The sequence below is a fragment of the Plectrocnemia conspersa genome, unplaced genomic scaffold (assembly GCF_051122295.1).
Source record: "Plectrocnemia conspersa isolate PC_06_02 unplaced genomic scaffold, ASM5112229v1 ptg000014l, whole genome shotgun sequence".
NCBI lineage: Eukaryota > Metazoa > Arthropoda > Insecta > Trichoptera > Polycentropodidae > Plectrocnemia > Plectrocnemia conspersa.
In genome coordinates, this window is record NW_028277178.1 from 15,873,950 (window position 1) to 15,895,468 (window position 21,519).

At 29.1% G+C, this 21,519-nt stretch overlaps 2 protein-coding genes across 2 annotated transcripts; one reads left to right on the top strand and one right to left on the bottom strand.

Moving 5' to 3' along the window:
• The first annotated feature begins 6,589 nt into the window (after positions 1 to 6,589).
• Positions 6,590 to 12,011, top strand: LOC148226339 (facilitated trehalose transporter Tret1-like). The gene is made up of 3 exons (XM_088203630.1): positions 6,590 to 6,852; positions 10,576 to 10,973; positions 11,039 to 12,011. Exons 1-3 carry the CDS (start codon positions 6,801 to 6,803, stop codon positions 11,981 to 11,983), a joined length of 1,395 nt encoding a protein of 464 aa, XP_088059756.1. The 5' UTR covers positions 6,590 to 6,800; the 3' UTR covers positions 11,984 to 12,011.
• Positions 12,002 to 20,796, bottom strand: LOC148226340 (myrosinase 1-like). Its single transcript, XM_088203628.1, has 8 exons — positions 20,594 to 20,796; positions 20,039 to 20,151; positions 19,010 to 19,128; positions 16,140 to 16,715; positions 13,344 to 13,438; positions 12,957 to 13,262; positions 12,641 to 12,882; positions 12,002 to 12,371 (listed from the first exon to the last, which is right to left on the bottom strand). Exons 2-8 carry the CDS (start codon positions 20,104 to 20,106, stop codon positions 12,149 to 12,151), a joined length of 1,629 nt encoding a protein of 542 aa, XP_088059754.1. The 5' UTR covers positions 20,107 to 20,151; positions 20,594 to 20,796; the 3' UTR covers positions 12,002 to 12,148.
• Between the last annotated feature and the right edge of the window lie 723 nt (positions 20,797 to 21,519).

The following is a 21,519-nucleotide window of genomic DNA, read 5'->3' on the forward strand; positions in this document are numbered from 1 at the left end:
TTATTAAAAGTGCATCTGCTGTGCTATTGTAAGATTCTCTAATTATTTTAGCTGGTTTTATGTATTGACCATAAAAGTCAATATTTTTCATAAGCTAAATTATTTTATATTACTCTTCACGTACACATAAATCTATAATCACTGTTATTAATAAGCTCAGAATATGTATTACATTCTAATAATCTAAAATTGTTTCTAAGTATTCACATAGATTTAACTAGAAATACTTCTTTCGAAGCCTTGGGAGCACTATGCACATTGATAAAATTGCTCGGCTTTGCTATGCGGAGCGCGTATCACTTCAACAATTTATTGCTGATTCACATTATATACAATACGCTACTTAATAATATGGTTTCATTGTCTAGATTACTCATGATTCTTGAAAAGTATCCGTATTTTATTCTAGTACCCTGTTGCTAAAAATGTGGGATATAATTTATTTGCTTTACACCATAGCGTAGAAAGTCTGGGAATCGGTGACATCTATATTAATAATTATAAATTATTATGTGCTACACAATTTATAATCAATAGATGTCACTGCAGCTGTGCTCAATTTTTTTTTAAAATAGCGCATGTTTTTTATAAATAAAAATTTGAGTGGCGCTGCCGGGGCTCGAACTCGCACAACCTCAAAGTTACTAGTCTGAGACGTTACGGACTACGCTATTCCGTCTTATATACTTATGTATGTATTATATATACAGTAAAGTATAGTAATGTATGTATGTGTATGTCATGTAAGTATTATATAATATTATGTATATAGGTCATTATTACGCATTGAGTAAACCTATAGTCATGAAGGTGAGATTTCAAATATATATTCATAGAAGAGTAAATTATTATAATTTTATTTAAAAATACATCCCCTGAAGTTTCTTTAAATAGTATAGTATAATATAGTAGATGTATCTAGAATACGATCATCCTAATTCTATGATTTGCTCATCGTTTCCAAGGCAGCGTGACAACCGACTTTTTGCTTTCCTTGCGAGCTCTAAATTTGGATGCTTGATGCTTTGTTCTTTGCCAATTTTCGCAAACAATATTTCATGCTTGATGCACAATATACTAATTTCGACATGATTACGTAAATTTAAAAAAACACAGATATTTAATTAAATTTCCACTTTTCACTTAGCCGTCATAAAGTTTTTTCTTATTATTTCGATAAAACGCTGCGAGTGCCTAAATGACTTTAAAAATCATAAAATCCCATGGGAAATCTTCAAAAGAAACGGAAGGCTTTCATCCCAACCGCCATTTAACTCCATTATTTCTTTTTCTGACGTTGAGGTCTGAGCTCTCTCGGGAACGAGTCCAAAAAAATCATTATAACATTTAAAAAATACACACTCTGTTATTTTAAAAATAATTATTTATGGCTTATAATTATCTAAAATATAATGTACTTTTGTTATCTTATAATTTATATAGAAAAAAAAAGTGTTTGCTCAATGCAAAGCGGTAACGTCTTTTAACCATTTAAGAGAGTAATTAATTAATGGCAAATCATCATGTCAATGGCCTCTTCGCTCTCATGACCAAACTTTATTATTATGAGAAGTTAGAAAAATAGAAAGCAAAAATAGACGTCAGAATGTAGAGCACCAACAGACGCTATTTTAGTTTGTATAGTCTAGAAGGTGAGATTAGGGCTCACAAACAGTTTTTTATTTATTAATAATAAATTAAAGTTAGCGTGACTCAGATTCAAAAGTAAACCATTATATAAAAATAAAATCATGAAATTTTATCATATACATTTGATTTTTATCTACAAATAAGCAACACTTATTAATCCACAATCCAAGACACGGCAACACTAGACACTATTAAACGTCTCGTGTATTATAAATGTAATTTTAATAATAATAAAAAATAATATTTAATATTTTGCACGCCGTATATTTGCAGAAAATAAATTGTGTAGCGAAATGTGTAACTCTGTATTGTAGACACACACGTGTTTGCTGGCATTTTTCGTCACTTTAAATCATCTTTGCAAATATTGCCAAAACGTTTTTTTTCGCTTCTCTCGATACGCAAGAGTCGGCAGAAATTTTTTGTTAATCTATCACATAAAAGCGCTAATTTTAAAACAAACTGTTAAATCTTGGCATTTGGAAGAGCAAAAAACAGCGATATTTTAAATTAACAATTTTATTTTAATTCATTATTAACTATAAAATTTTTTTTTTACTTTTACCTATAAATTATAATAAACGTGTTTAACATATAAATTAAAAATATTTATTATATTTTTTTCCAGTATGAAGAATCCGACAACAACTGGTTGAATATCACTGGTATAACATACACAAGAATGATAAAAGTTTTTTTTTACTTACATATGGATGTATGTATAAATCAACTCAGTAAATATATACATGCAGGATATATATTAATATTATGTTACTTTACATTTAACAGTTTATCTCAGGATTTATACATAAAATAATCTGACTAAAAATAAAATAAGCAGAATATTTATTTATCATTTGCACTGCACTTTTCAACACCATGTTGACTGTACTTGGAAAGGAATTTACATAATAATGTAGTTCCTAATCGATCTGTCAACTTAATGTATCAGTCATTCTAAATTACTAAAACATTAGGTCAAGGGCTATTTAAAACACAAATAGTCATTGATGAGCAACAACTCATAGTCATTTGTATAACGATGCGAGTATATTGTATAATTCTATATATATTATTATAAGTTTATGATATTGTTTACTACGTTTTTACAAATAACAAGTTTATTGCAACCAGTGGAATACGTTAGTTTTCGTTTTAAAGTTAATCACTTGCTAATTAGTACAACACAGACCATATAATGGATGAGGTCATGCGCATATATGAACACTGGTATATTTATAAAGAAAATTATTTTCAAGGTTAATAAAATTAGTCAGAAAATCCTTAGAAAAAAATGTCATCGATCAATGTAGACTTATGTGCATAAATGCTACAAACAACTCAAACCGTTATCTTATATCTTTCATTTTTAATTATCTTATCTGTTAAAAAACAGAGCGTAAAAATATGGTTTTATAGTATTAACAAATCGATCAAAAAATATTTATTTTACCTATGAAAATATAGGCCATTATGTTACACAATATGCATATCTTACGACAATGTCATAATTTATTTTATAGCATTCATTGACATTGAAAACAAATTGCTGATAATATTTCCAAGATTCAATCATGCATTTCAATAGGAATCGATAATATGTGAGTTGTGTAAATTCAAGTATAATATATATTGATTATATTTATAATGATTTAATAAACATTTTTTAACATGGTACAATAAATATTATTTTTTTATCTATAAGTTTTGAACCTCATTCTATGGTTGGTAAAAGAATTGTCAATTCACCAAAACCCAATAAGCAGCGAAAGCTATCCATCCTGATAAAGTAGATTGCAAACGATTGTAGTTCAACAATCAGACATATTTATTTATTATTATTTCGATCGAAAAAATACATTGTTATTTTTGACAATCAATAATGCCGAATTCGATATTTTTATCATGTATGGGACTACCTAACCTAACCATTTAAAAGTCACGCTTTATTATCATAAAAATGTTTAGCTCTTTAACATTTAGTAAAAGTAAACTCTTTCCTATTGATTTTTTTTAGTGCTCTAAACTCGAGGTAATGTAGAAAAATATAATAGAAATAAAATATAGAAGAAATATTTTTATTGGCAGGAATTTTAATAATATAATATCGTTGTAATTCAAGGATATTTTTAAAACTTTAAAATAACCGGATTAATTCAAAACATTCTATTATATAATAATCCATGAAATTTATAATGCTTTAGAACAATATGGCATATTCTAGAAAAGTTTTTTTCAAAATCATATTAAGTAGTTATAATACATATTTATAAATACAACCATACCAAGATATTATTATTTTTGTATACTTGAATACCTGGAAAAGCATAGCTTTAAAAAAAACTGTTGATTCTAGGAAGAATTTGACTTTTGGATGTCAACCAATTACTATCCCTTGCATTTCCAAGTATCGTGACAAGAATAGGAGTACATTTGATATATAGCACAGGTAAATACGAACAGGTATCCAACTTTTGAAGAAACTGTCAAATAATATTGATCTGTTCTCATTCAGGTATTCATAGCACTTGGGTTTTATTTTTTGTACTGATTTTTTATATTTTAACATATATTTTATACTTTTATAGATATTTTTTATTATGTTTTATATTTACATTATCATATTTAGTATTAATTTTTAATTTTTAATTTCTAATATATTTTTTTTAATATAATATTATATTTATTTTTATTTTTATAATAACATTCCTACGATGTTTCAATGCTATTTTAACGATAGAATTTTAAAATCTATAATTATAGTTATTTTTAAAATGAATTGTTGTTAATTACAAATTGCCTTTATTTTTAAAATACATAAACGGTAAAATTCATCGTTTTTAAAATATTTTATTTAAAGAAAATTTAAGAAAATCGATTTTAAATGATTGATTATGTTACATACCATGTAAATATTTGGTTCGGTTTTGGCTTAGTTTCAAACTCTAGATTACAATTATGTATTCAAGTAAATATAGCTACAAAAAATGCTGTTTTTTTATAAAATGGTATATTATTAATTTCTGTACCTAGTTTTTGCCAATATGTTTTTTGAAGGTCATTTTAACAATTTTTACGATTATAGTGACGTATAGCTGTAATGCAAAACTTCACTTCTACGTTGCATTTGCCACAAAGATTTAACTATAAACGCCAACATTTCCCAAACTATGGGTCTCAACCCATAAAAACTAAAATTTTAAATAAATGATTATATTCTATGAGATAAATGCTGTTTGTCTGGTCCACGCAGCTTTTTAAACTGTTATTAAAATGTTAATTTTCGATCGGAATAAAAAACAATCGCGTGATTAATTATTAAATCGTGTAATCTAATGGTTATTGTAAAGAAGTGCTGAAATCATTAATTTCGAACAATTGCCGTGAGTTACTTGTCTTTTGTTTTTAAGAGATTTAAACAAAAAAATGTAAATGAATAAACAAATACATTTTTTTATTTTTCTTTGAATAATTATTTTATTCGTATAAAAATTTTAAATGTATTGATTGATCGCACAAATTTCGAATAAAAATCTCGCATTTTTCACTTTATAAAAAATGATCATGGTCCCTCCCCTCTAGTCGCGTCTGTTTCCAGTACTTATGAGTGATTAACGCCTCGGGACGGATGTGCTAATAGATGGTCCATGAAAAATAAATTAACGTAATTGTTTAGTTCCGAGATCTCTCTTCCATTACTAGGCATCGCTTTCAATATGAGTTCGTATTTATTTTTATTCATTCGAAATAGTCGTAAGAATGACCTCTAATTTATTTGTGCAGGTGATTGAGCTAAGAATAAAGTTATTTTCTTTTTCTCCATATGCTATATGTTAATTTTTTGTTAATTGTTTTTTTAATAACTACTAGAAATATATCATAGTACTGCACACAAGTCGTATAAATGATAAAATTGCCTATGAAAAAAACCATTACACATTAGTTTTGTTATCAACTTATTTTTTTACAATTATATTAAATTATTGTGGGTAATTTTTTTATCAATTTACTTAGTAAAGACATTGAAATTAGGCAAATTGCTGCGTCATACTTAGCATATTAAAATTACATATACTAGCAAAAAATGAACTACACTATATTTTTCTCAAGAGTCAGTACACAAAAACAAATATAAGCAAAATTGCGTGATCGCTGAAAACAGGACTGAATTAAAAAAAGAAAACAGTGTTCTTTGCATCAATAAAATTAAATCATGGTAAGGATTTTAATAAATAAAACATATATACATATAAAAAAAAGTGTAAAGGGGAATGGAATAATAATATCAAAAACAAAAAAAAACAATACCATCCTGTTTGCTTACACATACCGGTACATCCCTTAAACCGACCAATCATAAGGCAGAAATTAAGTATCATTGACTTTTAAAAATAAATAGGCTATGGCAGTGTAGACTGTAAAAACAAAAAGTATATTTTTTTATAGATAGAAACATTGAGAATTTCTTGCGGTAATTTTTATATCAATCTGAACTTTAAAGTCTATAATTACAATGCGTTCAAAATATACTACGCATCTTATTGTAAAAAACTAAAATCATCCTGTATTTTTTATTTTTTAAATACTGGTTATAACTATATTACTGTTTAAATATAATAATTTTTATTTCTGTTCTTTTAAATGTATTTTTGTATGTGTTTGAAATGTAAGTTATTAGCAACAAGTAAATAATAAATATTTAACAATGCCCATGATCAATTATTTATATGTAACGTTAATTGATATGATATCAGAAAATTTCTCGCTTTTGATTTTGACACCAATTTCATAATTAATGAATGAATCAGAGTTTATGTTTAACAGTTTTTATTCATGAATAACTTGGAAAAGTCCAGCCGACTGTTGCTAGTGTTGGTTTCCGAAATGACTATCACATGTACGCTACCAGTGGCATTGGTTGGTCCAACATGTGCTGCTCAGTTGTGAGCGTGCCTTAGCCGAGTGTCGTACTTTTCGCCGGATCGTGTCGAAAATGCGAAGCCGGGCACGAAAAACCGAATCGTCGCCGACGGGCGGACAGGAATAGTCCGACCACATCCATGACCTCGGAACACTGAAAGTTCTTCGGAAAACTCGAATTTTTCCGACTGTTTACGCTCTTTTCACACAAACAACTCACCGGCCGCAAAATGGTAGGCGTCCGGCAATCGCACTACAAGGAGTACAAAACTGCCATCGCGGGTGAGAGACTGCCATAAACACCACAAACACGCCTAACCTTTATCAGACCACGTGCGCGAAAATTACTTAGCAACTTCTGAACGCTTTCGCTGCCCCTGCCAATCTGTGTTCAAAGCTAATTCTAAAACATCTGTTTAAACCGTACCTCGTGACGCACGAGCGCTCAATAAATGCATTATTGCAGAAAAAATCGCCTAACATAATTGTTCGATACGCGTGCAAGTCTTCGAACCCTAAACCAAAGATAACGTCCTAAACAAATAGCGTTATCAATACAATTTACAAAATACATGCCTTTATATAAAACACATCAGTTTACATTTTACGTATCTACGTACAAAGCGTCCGTGAACCGTTGAATTGACCATTTGATACATCAGGGTCGCCAGCCACTAAATATTTACTTCCTATATAAAATTTTACGCTCGCACAATTCCATTTTTAAAATATAAATAAATAAATTATATCACCTTACATTTAAATAAAGAATATAGTATTTGCAAATATTGTATTGTCTAAGCAAAAATGTTGAAAATGATTTGCTTAAACATATTGTAGTCGCAATAGCATCAATAGCATACGTGCTGCGCATTATAATGCAAAAACATCTACAAGTTCCAGCAAGCGAGTTTTGCCATGAAACAGATAGAAGAAAATTTATGAAGCGAGCTATGTAAATAAAGAATCGCACTGGAGTTTATAATAATTAATATGTATAACGTATAAAAATAAACAAGCAAGTTACGAAATGAAACATTTTTGAGCACATGTTTAATGTTTACGTTTCGTTTAATCATCTTAGGGAACTTGTTAAATACATGTTTTACGTAATATTAATTAAAATAATAACTCAAATTATGTATAATTATTATATATTACATATAAAAATAACTTTTGAAATTAATTTAAATATAATAATTTATACACTAAAAAAATTAACAACCTAAAAAATCTTGCAAAGAATCAATAATAAAATATATAATTTAACAATTGAGATATAAAAAGAAGCTTTATGATTATACATATATATATTTTGAATAATAATTTTATACGCAAATATTGTTATATAAAAAGATTTTTGCGTTTTAATATTCTTGAATAACAGACGTAGAATATAAAAAGCAATTAGAAATAAAAAGGATTTAATGTTAATTAAAACATTGTATTATAAAACAATTTTACACCTTTTTGACAAGAAGATAAGATTTACGTGTAAAATTACACGCTGATTTCAACTGCTATTTAAGGTCTCGTTCTTAAGATAACATCAAGTTTTTAATTGACTTTGTACAAATTATTAAAATAATATTATACATAATACATACACGATTTAAAACTAATTAATATAATATTATTTTACTTATCATACATAGTACAAATATAAATCATTGTTTTTGGTGCTAGATTATATATAAAGTTTATAATATTTTAATTGTCATTAAAGAGAATATATTGCTGTAAGTAAAGTTTAATATCATTTAAATTTTTATAAGAATAAATTGTATCATTTGTACAGATGCGTGTGACGCGTTTAGGATATTTCGCTAAGATTATGCTTTATTGCCTTTCTTTAACATATTTACTATTACTATAATTTTTATAGTAACCATTCCAAATCAATACTTATTTTTTTTATTGCTATTAGTGATTTTATTTTTGTTTCGTCAGAATAGCGTATTCCGTAAAGTCTGCACTGGTATTCCAGAGACCGCGGGTTCGAGTCACGGTAGCAGACTCAAATTTGTATTTATAAAAATGCGCTATTATTAAAAACCAGCCCCAATTGAATAGTGACACGTATTTATTATATATTATAATGCATATAATAATATATAATTAATTACATCAATGTCACTGCATCCCAAACTGTTAGTTAATACTTACTTATTGTTGGTATAGAATTAACCCGTTGTAACGCATTGGACTTACGCTTGTCATGTTACAGCGAAAGATCAAAAAAAAAATTAAATTATCAAACGACACATTGTATGAATAAAAAAAATATCAATAACTTAAAATTATTTAAAAAAGAATACTTTACTTAAAAATCATTGGAGAAAACAACTGAAATCACTTTTTATTATTGAAAAAATCTAGCGTTTTATTTAAAAAAAATTCTAAATATAGTACTCAGAAAATTAATTTTTGTTATCCAACATTTTAGTAATGCTACAAAAAAATATTCAAACACAAATATAATATATGCTTAAAGAATCCGTCCGACAAAGACCGCAAGAATTAAGTAGATTTCTGTTTATAAAAGTGTATTAAAAAAATAACTTTTTTATATTATTTGAATAACTATTATAGAACATTTTTTACCTTTTTCTCTAGGATAATAGTTGCCATTTTGAAACAAGATGGTGGATAAGGCTAACTAACAAACTCAGCCAAAATATGTTCTTAGAATAAACTTTATGATATAATTTATCGTATACTCAAATTTCGTTATATCCCACATTCATATATTTTTTTTAATTTTAATTATAAAATTTTTAATTTTTTTAAGAACTTGAAATAATGTTAAAAATTTGAATAGTCTTTTATTTAAAACACAAATCTTCTATTTAAAACAAAAAATATATAAAAAAAAAAAAAATTATTTCAATTTCTATTTAAGAACGTTTTTTACTTTTATCTGCGCCTTTACTTTTTTTCTTTAGAATATTTTTACCGGAGTTACCAATTTTTTTATGTTGCAAATAGATAAATTAAACCTACAGCAGTTATCTTGTCCTCAAAAACCTACACAAGTGACCAAAAATATGTATAAAAATAAATAGTTTTTATTATATTTTAAAACGTAATTTACATATTTTTATTTTTATTTATACTATATTATATATTTTGTAATAGTTGCCATTTTGAAACAGGTGACGGATCGGTCTGGTTAAGAGATTTATCTGGTCTTCGTATTTCATTATATCCCATATATATGTATATATAAAAATATTGATAGTTTTTTTAAGTCGCGTCATTAGTCTTTCTGCAATATATATTTTTATATATGTTATAGTCAATATATATTTTTTAAATCAATCAATATTATTCTAAATATTTATTATTTTCCCAAAATCTGAAAAAATGATCCAACGTTTTATAACCTTAAAATCATTAGTAGATAAGCCTTGAACTAAATTCTCTTTTTTGCAGCATTAATTTACACAAAAATATGTATTTAAAATATCATCACAGTTATTTTCCACCGCTTTCATCAGTACGATATTTAATACAAATAAAAGAAAGTCTTACGCCGACCCTGTTTACGAACATTAAATGATATTGTCGTATCAACATACGTATTTATACGTTATTCTTATCATCTTATCAACAATTTTGCGTATTTTCAACGCAAAACCACATTTATAATAAAAAAAATCCGATTCAGATATCCGGTATATAAAAGCATCAAAAATATTTTTTATAATTTTTTTATTTAATCTTTAATCTCATTATGGTATCGTATGTTGAATGAAGACGAATATGGTGTGAAAGTTTGCTTCTTAGCTTACCTCAATGCCAACCAGGGTTGGCAGATATATGGCAACCTAGTTTCCATATAAATAAAAAATGTCAGGTCTTATTAATTTTCGTTATCTTTGACGTTTTTTAAAGTTCTTTAAATATTTTTCTGGCAACCCTGATGAAACTGTGTTTCTTCTGAATATAAAAAAAGTATGAGAATGTTTTCCTCGAATTTCACATATTTTATTCTACTTTCAGCCACTCTCATCATGATATCGGCCGGCAACGCCATCGGATGGACTTCTCCCACGTTGCCGTTGCTCTTAGATGAGAATTCGCCTATTCACATCACACCAGACCAAAGCTCTTGGATCAATTCTATGATGATTTTATCGTCTGTCATCAGTGCTCTGCCGGCTGCGTATGTAGCAGATCGATTCGGCAGAAAAATCACCATGCTTATTGGTGCTGTGCCTTATATGTTAGGATGGATTATGTTAATATTCGCAACTACGGTTTACGAATTATACATAGCTAGAGTGCTACCTGGAATAGGCTATGGAATTATATATACAGTAGCGCCTATGTATTTAGGTGAAATATCTTCGGATGCGATTCGAGGATCTTTAGCTATTTTGATTACGTTTATGAATAAGGTATGACTTAATTTGATTAATTAGAGTATGATGATTTATTTATATGTATATTGCTTTTTTTTCAGTTTGGTATATTGTTTCAATATTGCATTGGACCTTATGTGTCGATGAGGACTTTGGCCGGTATCAATCTCTCGATTCCTATATTGTTCTTTATATCGTTCGTGTGGATGGCGGAATCGCCTTATTATTACGTAAAAGAAGGCAGATTCAACGACGCCGAAAAGGCTTTGAAGAAATTGAGATGCGATCCGAACGTGACTGAAGAGAGGAAGAAGATCGAGGCGACCGTCACGGAAGACATGAAAAATAGGGGTCAGATGTTGGATCTGGTAACGGATCCGATCAACAGAAAAGCTCTGATCACCAATTTGGTGCTTTTTGCTACTCAGCAGTTTTGCGGCAGCGCTGCCGTAGTGTCTTACGCTCAGACCATCTTCATGCATGCCGAGGGGAAGATCAACGCTAGTTCTGCGTCGATCATCCTAGGCTGCGTTCAGCTTATGGTGGCCGCTTCTGCGGTGTTTCTAGTTGACAGACTGGGCAGAAGGCCGTTACTGTTGATCTCGTCGTTTGGCGTTTTCATCATGAACATTGTGATCGGTACTTACTTCTTCTATAAAGACTATTTGCACGTTGACGTCAAATCCGTTGGGTACTTACCAGTGATTTCCATAGTGGCGTACATAGTCCTTTACACTATAGGACTGTCGACGGTGCCGCTGGCCGTCACCTCGGAAATGTTTCCGACTACGATCAAGTCTAGTGCTACGAGTGTCTTGCAAATATTTGTCGGCCTCTCAACGTTCACCGTGACGAAACTGTTCCAAGTAATAGCTGACAATTTAGGAAACTACGTAGTGTTTTGGTGCTTCGCGGTTTTCTCGTTTTTCGGACTCATTTATATATATTTCCAATTGCCCGAGACTAAGGGCAAATCGTTTGCTGTGATTCAAAACCAATTAAGACATAATAATGACACGCTCGACGACGATGATCAATGTTGTTGATGATGAATAAAACAATAGTTAAATTTGACATATTTTTTCAATCAATAATTTAATTTTATGTACAAAAATAAATAAAGCCTTACCTCTAAAGAGTGATAACAAGTTCAATAAATATTCTAATACTTATTTACAATGGCTTAAAACACCAATACTTGTTTTTTCAAGTTAAATGTGTATAATTGTTCTAACGAATACAACAGCACTTAACGACATCAAAAGGCTGGGTAATGACGTTACAGCTGAGCTGAATATTGAATAATCAGTATGATTGAAATCGTGAGCTAATCTTCTATTTCTTACAATCTCTCCATACATTTTAGCAGACTTCTTCGCTGTTCTAGTCCTATTAGGACTTTCATAATCTACGTAATATAATCCGAAGCGTTCACTGCAAATTATGAAATAAATAATAAGTAATTAAATACTGAAAAAATATTTTATATTTACAAATGATATTATAGTATTTTTCTTTTTAGATTTTTTGCCTAAGCCAATATTTGCAACACCACATTTACAGTATTCAATACATGTAAAATTTACAAATATTAGTCGACCACAGTGTTCATTAATTTTTGGTTAACACTTATTTTTTTTTTAGTTCAAATTGTTTCCATAAATATAAATACTAAAACTCATTTGTAAACTTTTAATACTTACGCATAACCTCTATCCCATTCGAAATTATCCAGTAAGCTCCACGGAGCATAAGCTTTCACGTTACAACCGTCCAAATTGACTGCTTCCAATAAAGCATAAATGTACATCTGATGATAAACGCATCTTTTATCATCATCGATATCGCCAAAATCAGAATAACCATTTTCCGTCACCATGACTTTGGTGTTGTTGAACCGATCTTTGATCCAATTCAATAATTTTCTAAAGCCCCATGGAGCAACCTAAAAAAAACATTATAATACATTAACATTGTTTATAATTAATTTATTTAAATAAATTTAAAATTTTAACTGACTCTCAACCAGTTCGACGAAGCGCCCGATGGCCAATCCGGATCTTGCACTCTGACAATTCCGATGTCGTTTTCGTGCGACGGTACAAGTCCCACCGATTCATTTCCCCAGGACAAAAGGTACGAGGTGTAGTGATTCAATCCGAAATAATCGGCACTGCCTCTGACGTATTCGACCTGCTCTTTGGTGAATTTGGGCAGTCTGGAACGCGGGTAACCTTGACTCTTGCTCATGTCTGCCACTCGCTTCACCATCAGGGGCGAATAATCGCCGGCCTCAGAGAAGATAGGATAAGCGTACCATCCAGCCTGCGTGTGATCAAAAAACGCTTTGTGTTAATTAATCAAAAATAATATAACCAATTGACACCGAGGCTAAACAATACCGACATGGGACTGCAAATAAACTTCAGCCGCTTCTTTATCAGCCCGTGAATTCGTCTTCGGTTCGGCCCAATTAGAGTCCAATGTGATACCGATAGTGCCTAATGAAAAAAAAAATTTAGTGATATAGATTAAACGGCACTTCCTATTAGATACAAATCAATGAAAATTTATCATCTGCTTGAATTCACGTTCTAAATATTGTTAATAATAATAATAACTAATCAAGCAACAATGGAGGTCAAAAAAATTATCTAAATGTGAACCGGCAAAAAGCATGCTAACAATGATGAATGGTCATCGACTACTTAAAACTATGCATGAATATAAAATATGTATTTATTGAAAATAAAATAACATTTGTAATAAACTAAATAATGAATTTATATATTTTAGAAAAAATCTTACTACGCTGCTTGATTTGTGCATGATGTTTAAAATCTAAAAAAATATTTTTGTCTTACATTCTTCTTCTATTTAGTTTGCTCTTTTTTATTTTAAAGAACAATTTTTATTATAATGCTCAATGTCTAATAATGTAAAATAAATAAATTTTATATTTTTATAAATAGATAGCATATGTCGTTCCTTATAATATTAATATTCATATATTAAATAAAAAATGTCAAATATCATTTGCTATCCCTGGTATAACTCGTTAAGATTGTATAAACATATATATGCATAAACATAGTTATTCAAAAATATCTGTATAAACAATGACGTTATATAAAAAGCGGCGTATTTAGCAGTAATCACTTTCTTGGAATACGATTATAATGCGAAAAAATATAATTAATAGTTTAAAAGAAAATAATATAATAAACTATTTTATATTCCTATTAAACGCAGCTAAAATTATCATTTTGATGCTTTCTTATTAAACGCTTTGTTTTCATTTTACTGAAAAACATATATAATACATGTTTTTTTAGAAACAGCTATTAAAAAAGAGAATGTAATTACAAGAATAATTTAAGCAACGTTTAATGCATTTAGTTTGATGTATTGAAAAAATACAATAATTTTCCATTTTTAAGCTACAAAATTAAACTACTCCAATTATGTATATAATTACATGCTTATTTCAACTGTGTTTTACAGAAAACTGTTTTTAAATGTTCGATACAATTGATAGATTTTTAACACTTAAAATCATTTCTAGTTGCATCTTTTAAATTTTTCTGTAAATCGTGAAATTGCTACAAAATAAATAAGGTGAGTATTTTAAAATTGTTCTGATGTATAGAATCTACTTTATAGTTTTTTTTTGCTAGCATTTGTAATTATTTTAGCTCGTTTTATCCTTTTTTTGTAAAGCATAGTTATTTTTAGTATTTCTCTAGAAATTAATTATAAAAATAAGATTTTCATTTAACTCGCTTTTCATATGATAAATATTCGAAAAGTAAAGATACAAGACTTTTTCACTTTGTTCACAAACTGCTGAGTTCGCTAAGGTAGATGTGATGTGGTAGAGTTTAACAGGCTTTAGTCACTGGCCTGGAAAACTAAATTAAGTGCATGTTTCTCTCGATGTTTTTATTATGTATACGTAAACTGAGAAACTGCTTATGATATTCATCGCCAGCATGTTTCTGTTTATAGCAATGATAGTATAAACAATAAAAATATATATTATGTGACGTTTATGAGGAAGAAAAGTCAGATTATACAATTTGAGTTTTCTATGTTTGCACACTGTAAATCAGACAGCTGTTAATAATCACGCGTTTTCAAAGTGTCACATGTTAATTTGTAACAGCACATTTACGAAATGGATCGCTTTATCACTGCACAGTGCATTAAAATTGTTCTACAGAAATAATTCTGTTTGAACTGTGTATCGAAATTTATGGGAAGATTATGGTCAATTTCATCGTCTTACTGAGTGAACAATTCGCAACGTAGTGAAAAAATTAAAGAGACTGGAAACGCTGGAAATAGTGTAAGGCCTTTGTATCACTGAGACTTCTGTTTAGTCGAGAATTTTGCTGCTGTAATTGAAAGTGTGGCCGAAGACCAGTAATTGTCGATTCGTCGGCGTTCGCAGCTTTTGAGTTTTTCTTATGGCTCCCTTTGACGCATTTTACATCTGGACTTGCACCTACACCCGTATACAATCCAGATAACACAATAACTGATGCTCAGAGACCATGGACAGTTAAGAATTTACGCAGATTGTCTGTTAGAACAGCAGGAAGTTGATGTTAATTTTTCAAAGAAAATATTTTTTTCTTATGCACATTTCCACTTCTCTGGGTATGTTAATAAGCAAAATTGATGCATATGGGGCAAGGAAAATCTTCATGAGATTCACGAGAGAGCATTATATGCCCAAAAAGTGACTACTTGGTACGCATTGTAGTCAGGCGGCGTCATTGTGCCCTACATTTTTGAAAAAGATGAAGGTCGGACTGTAACAGTCAATGGTGAGCGCTTAGGCACATAATGACCGACTATTTTAGGCACGAAGTCAAATATATTGATATGGAATACATACGATTCCAACAAGATGGCGCTACTTGTAAAATTTAATTGGATCACCTTTTGTCGCTGATGAATTCATTTAAAAAATTGTTTTAACTGAAGTGTTTAGAACTATTTACATATCGAAAAAAATATTGGAAGCACTACGTTTGGTGCCGAAAAAGAGCAGGTGCGAGACTTCTGTGACATTGGAGTAAAGAAACTCGTTCTCAGCTTCGCCTAAGTGTTAGTTGTCAATTATGAACTGAACCTACTTTTCGAATATACCTATATATATACTTAATATTTTTTATGAGTTAATAGAAATATTACCATTGTAAATCGGTCGAAATTCGTCATCGTATATGTGATACGCCCTGGCATGCGATAGTAGCAAATAATGAGTGCATAAGTATTCTCCAACACCATGATGATTCAGAGCTGGTGCCCTGGTCGCGAGTCCGTAGCCTTCCAAGCATGTCTGCATCGGTTCGTTGAACGTCGTCCAAATTGGAACCCTGTCTGCGAACAGCTTGAAAGTCAATCGAGCATAATCGGCGAAGTATTCGACGATGTGAGGGTTCGACCAGCCGCCGAGGTCTTGCAGCCTCTGTGGGAGGTCCCAATGGTATAGCGTGGCCATGGGCGTTATATTGTACTTAATCAATTCGTTTATTAAGTTGTTGTAGTAAGCCACGCCATCTTTGTTCACTTTGTTCGAAAAACCCGTGGGTAGCAGACGAGGCCATGATATCGAAAAACGATAAAAGTCAACGCCTAATTTCCTCAACAGCTGGACGTCTTGGCGATAGTTATAGTACGATGCCGCAGCTATGTCAGCATTAGTGCGATCCCTGATAACATCGGGATTATCATGAACCCACTTATCCCAAATGCTTTCACCTTTTTCTAAAAAAAAAAAATAAAAAATATACAAACGTATAACAGCAACAAGTTTTTAGGTAATAAATTTGTCATAGAACATTTTTAATATAATTTTAATTAACGAAGTTCATAAGTTCCATTTTTTTTATTAAAACTTGTCCTTAAAATCTATTATAAATTATGTATATATGGATAAACATTTTGCTGATAGTGAAAGAAGTCGCATTGAAATTTAATAATATTTCTATCACAATCTACCCAAATGCAACATTAGAATTGGTTCAAAACTTTGCTCATTTATTTTTATAATAAATTTAAATTAATAAGAAATGATAATAAATCAAATTAAATTATTATAATACAATGATGCCTTGATTAACGTATTTAATTCGTTCCGTGATGGAGATCTTAACTCAAATTACTCGTATATCAAATCAATTTTCTCCATTGAAATGAATTTAAATACCATTTATCCATTTCAATGGGGAAAATTAAAATATATTATTGGCAATTTAAATTTTTTTAAAGTTACGCAATACGTTTTTTTAATACGGTTGTGATCAGAATTTATATTAAAAGGTCAGAATATAAGTCGCCAGAATAAATATTAGATGGACAAAATTTTTATTAATTGGTCGAAATTTATGTTAAATGGTAAGAATTTAAATTGGGCTGCTCAGAATTTATAATAAATGGTAAGAATTATTTTAACAGATGGTGACGAAGTTTTTAGTTGGCAATAGTATTAGTTGGCAATTTATCAATAGCTGAGAATAAAATTTACTTACGACATTGAAAGTCATGACATGAACTTAAAATGGGAAGTGGTGCAACTATAGCTATTAAAATCATATCGATGGCTTAGAGTGTAAATTTTCTTTAATCGAAATACACATGCTCAAAAAATTGCTAGCTCCAAAATATTCAATTAAACACTGCAAATATTAAACTACAAACTTGAGATACTGTTTTATTTTCCTATTTTCCAGTTGTTTATTCTGTTTTTTGTTTCTCCTGTAAAGTTGTCAAATATGGAGTAAGCAGTTTTACACTTTGAGCCATCGATATGCCATACGGTGTACAGTATAATAAAAACCGATTTTTTTTATCCTGGGAAGAACATGCCATCAAAGTTGATGGCATACAAACATCCCAATGAATTACTGGATGCAGACCATCGACTGTCGTTAGAGAACTTGCATCAGGATTAAATATTGACCAATCAAACCTAATATCAGTAAAGTGTAATAGCTCAGCATTTGAGTGCCAGGATAACTTAAAGAAGGCTCGTATTTTTAGGGTCAGAATTTTAACACGGTTGTGGTCAGAATTTATATTAAAAAGACAGAATAATCGGCCCGAATAACTATTAGATGGTCAGAATGTATATTAATTGGTCAGAATTTATATCAAATGGTTAGAATTTAAATTAAACCAGTCAGAATATTAAATGGTAAGTATTATTTTGACGAATGCTCAGAATCATTTTCTTAGTTGGCAACAATGTTATCATATAGGAACGCTGAATATTAATACAACTGATTGATCTGTCATTCGCATGTCGGCAGCTCATTATCATGATCATTATTAAGGTGTTTTAGGATCAACTTTTTGGGCTCGCAACATTGTCAGATGTCAACGTCAACGCCGCTATATCGTTATTCCCGCTTCGTTCGTCGCTATGAATACCTACATGTTCTATATACAATTAAATAGATTCTTTGCAGATTAGTTAGGAGTTATTCGTGTGGTGTTCAATATTATAAGATATTTCTAAAATAAATAATTTATTGCTGATTTATATTTATAAATGTTATATTATTTTTATAATTCACATAATCGTCCTATTATATTCTGACTGTATGCTATTTTTATTCTAACCATTTGATATTTATTCTAACCCTAAGTAATATAATTATGACCAGATTGTTAATAAAATTCTGACCGAGATTTGATTTAAATTCTGATCATTTAAAATTAGTTGCTATTTAAATATACATCAATTTTATTAATATGTAAATATTTTTTTTATTTCTGAAAATGTTTCCATTTTACTAGTTTTAAATTTAACTATTTTAGTTTATTTCATTGTAAAACAACAAGCAATTTATCTTGGGAACAATTAAAAATAATTTTAGATAGTCTAAAATAAATATCTTTGATAAAAGATAAATATATAGTTTAAATTTAAAGTATATTAAATTTAATATTTATTACATATAACCCAAGTTTCAAACTATTTTTAAAAATTAATATTAGTTTAACTCTTCTTGAAGAGATGTCACTGTTCGTACATTTATAAAATAAAATATATTTACCTGACACATTCCACGCGCCTTCTATTTGAAATGCAGAAGTAGAAGCACCGAAGAGAAAGTCTTCAGGAAACGCATATCTATGAGGATTATGTTTCACAATTTTTTTTTCACCGCATACACTGAAAAATAAAATTATTTATTTTATGAATTAATTATGCAATTACACTTAATGCACTACAATGTAAACGAACAATAAAAGTTATCAAGTGATAAAGCCTCAAAGACTAGCAATATGATTATGTATTTAAATATGCAGCAAAGAAGCAAGTTAAAGTATAGGATTGAAATATTTCAGAAGAAAAAACGCGCGAGACGTCCTTGAAAAATTCCATTCTAACTTTGTATAATGAGATTAAGGAATGCAATTTAATTGCATCTTTAGATAATTATGCTTTAATTCAGTTCAGTCAAGGTATTCGATTTGCCTATTTAAAGAAATTTTAAGGTATATGTATAAAAAAAATATTTTATTTAAAAAAAATCAACTTTTTATTAGAAAACAATATTTAATTAAAATATGCTATTTAATATCGTAACTCAATAAAATACAACAAAAATATTATAATATTCCTATCTAATGGTTTTAATTTAAAAATATCTAATGAAGCTATAGAAATATAATTTGCTATTTTTTTAAATATTTTATTTTACTTTCTAAATTCTTAAGAATTATTTTTATAAACATAAATTCTATGCATGTTTTATTTTCATATATTTTTACCAACGTGAATTTTTATCGGTAATTCTAAGACAAAACTACAATATAAAATAATTACACGGTAAAAAAAACTGTGTGACTTTCCTTAGCTCAGTAAAATACCCCTATATATTCTTAAGAAATGTAAGCTTTTAATTATATAGATGTAGTTTGGCATTTAAAATGCGCATTAAGCATATTAACCATGCAGATGACATAGATAACCTCGTTTACGAACTGATTTAAATTTAAAGTAATTGCATTAATTTTATATCAGTTATTTAAATGATTAAACATATGCATTACATAATGAAAAAAATATGATTACTCACCAATTTAGCGTTAAGAATAGATAAACAATTGCGAATTTATCCCATTTGATCCTTTTAAAATATGTCATCGTATTTTAGGTTTATACCAAATTAGAATGCACTTTTGCGATTTTCTGTAAAATATGTTAATATTATTATATATGATATAGAATCGCATTGCTCAGAGCTATGAGCTAATTACAATACATTATAATAACAAATTTATTTAAATTTGTCCCACATGTCATTGAAATTTAAAGCTAAAAATGGTAATCAATTTGATATTTTATCATTGATATTTATAGGACCAATCTCATGCTTTTAACATTGAATTTAATAGTTCATCAAACGAGTTATTTAAAAATATTTTTTAATAATTCCAAAGCACTTTATGAATATCACTTGTCACTATATATGCACATGTAATAGTCGGTTTGTTCTACAATAATTTTATTGTCGTTAATAATAGATAAATCCTGTATTTAACCGACTTAACGATCCATTGAACACTTTCGATTCCGACCTCGTGTCGTTTTCAGTAAACATGACATTGACAGTAGTTCTGAAGTTACTTACTGCAGTTTTCAATGATGGTTTGTTTATTATTATTATTCGTATTATCTAGTAAGTCACTGTAATATTAGAGAGACGTCTAATCTATAAATGGCGACACCGTTTCAGACCACGCGTCGCAACAAATCACAAAGTACTGAGAGCAAGTACGACAATGACAGCTTAAATACGAATCATGCGAGCTGGTCAGGAGTAGAATGTGCACTAAACATCACTATTAAATAAAAACGCAAATCTGAGATCAGCCACTCTCAACTAACTATTGCGGCTAAACGGGGGGCTCGCCTCGGAAAATTGTGCAATTTTCGTTGGTAACTTTAAAGATCAATGTCGTTTTAGCGCTTTGCCATTTTCTTACGTGACCGTAGACGGGAAATAGCCTTCATTTTCCTATATAGTTAGTCTGTCTTCATATTTGTATACAAGATTTGGAACCTCAGGACGTTTGAAAATTGCTCATTTTACATAAATTTTCGCATAAAAGTAATTTATGTTTTAACACTACTAACATAAATATGTTGTTTTATTATTGAGCTATGTCAAAGGATCATAATGATAAAATAATATGTGATCATAATAACACTTGAAAGCATAATAAATCATTATCAACAACGTAAAATTATTGTTTTTAACGGTTCGATTAAAAATAAAATATGAATTATTTAAAACTAATAAATATTTTTCAGCATATGAAAAAGTAAACTGTTTTATTTTTTTAATTTATTAATAAGACATGACAATCAAGTTAGTTAAAAAAACTTATTATATTGTGGCTGTCATCATACAAATAGTTACTGCAGTAAAAGTAGTAAAAATTAACGTAAGTTTATGGAGACCTATAGAATACATTTTCAATTTATATATAATAATATATCTTTAAATATTTGTGAACTGCATTTTTATTGCTGTATTATGATAAAATATACTGT

Excerpts from the sequence above, each read along its gene's own strand:
- LOC148226339 (XM_088203630.1), top strand. The coding sequence starts at position 6,801 with ATGGTAGGCGTCCGGCAATCGCACTACAAGGAGTACAAAACTGCCATC. Across the intron at positions 6,853-10,575 it reads GTACAAAACTGCCATCGCGG|CCACTCTCATCATGATATCG; the intron begins GTGAGAGACTGC and ends TTCTACTTTCAG. Across the intron at positions 10,974-11,038 it reads TGATTACGTTTATGAATAAG|TTTGGTATATTGTTTCAATA; the intron begins GTATGACTTAAT and ends CTTTTTTTTCAG.
- LOC148226340 (XM_088203628.1), bottom strand. The coding sequence starts at position 20,106 with ATGACATATTTTAAAAGGATCAAATGGGATAAATTCGCAATTGTTTAT. Across the intron at positions 13,439-16,139 it reads ATTTCGACCGATTTACAATG|GCACTATCGGTATCACATTG; the intron begins GTAATATTTCTA and ends TTTTTTCATTAG. Across the intron at positions 12,372-12,640 it reads GAATGGGATAGAGGTTATGC|TGAACGCTTCGGATTATATT; the intron begins GTAAGTATTAAA and ends CATAATTTGCAG.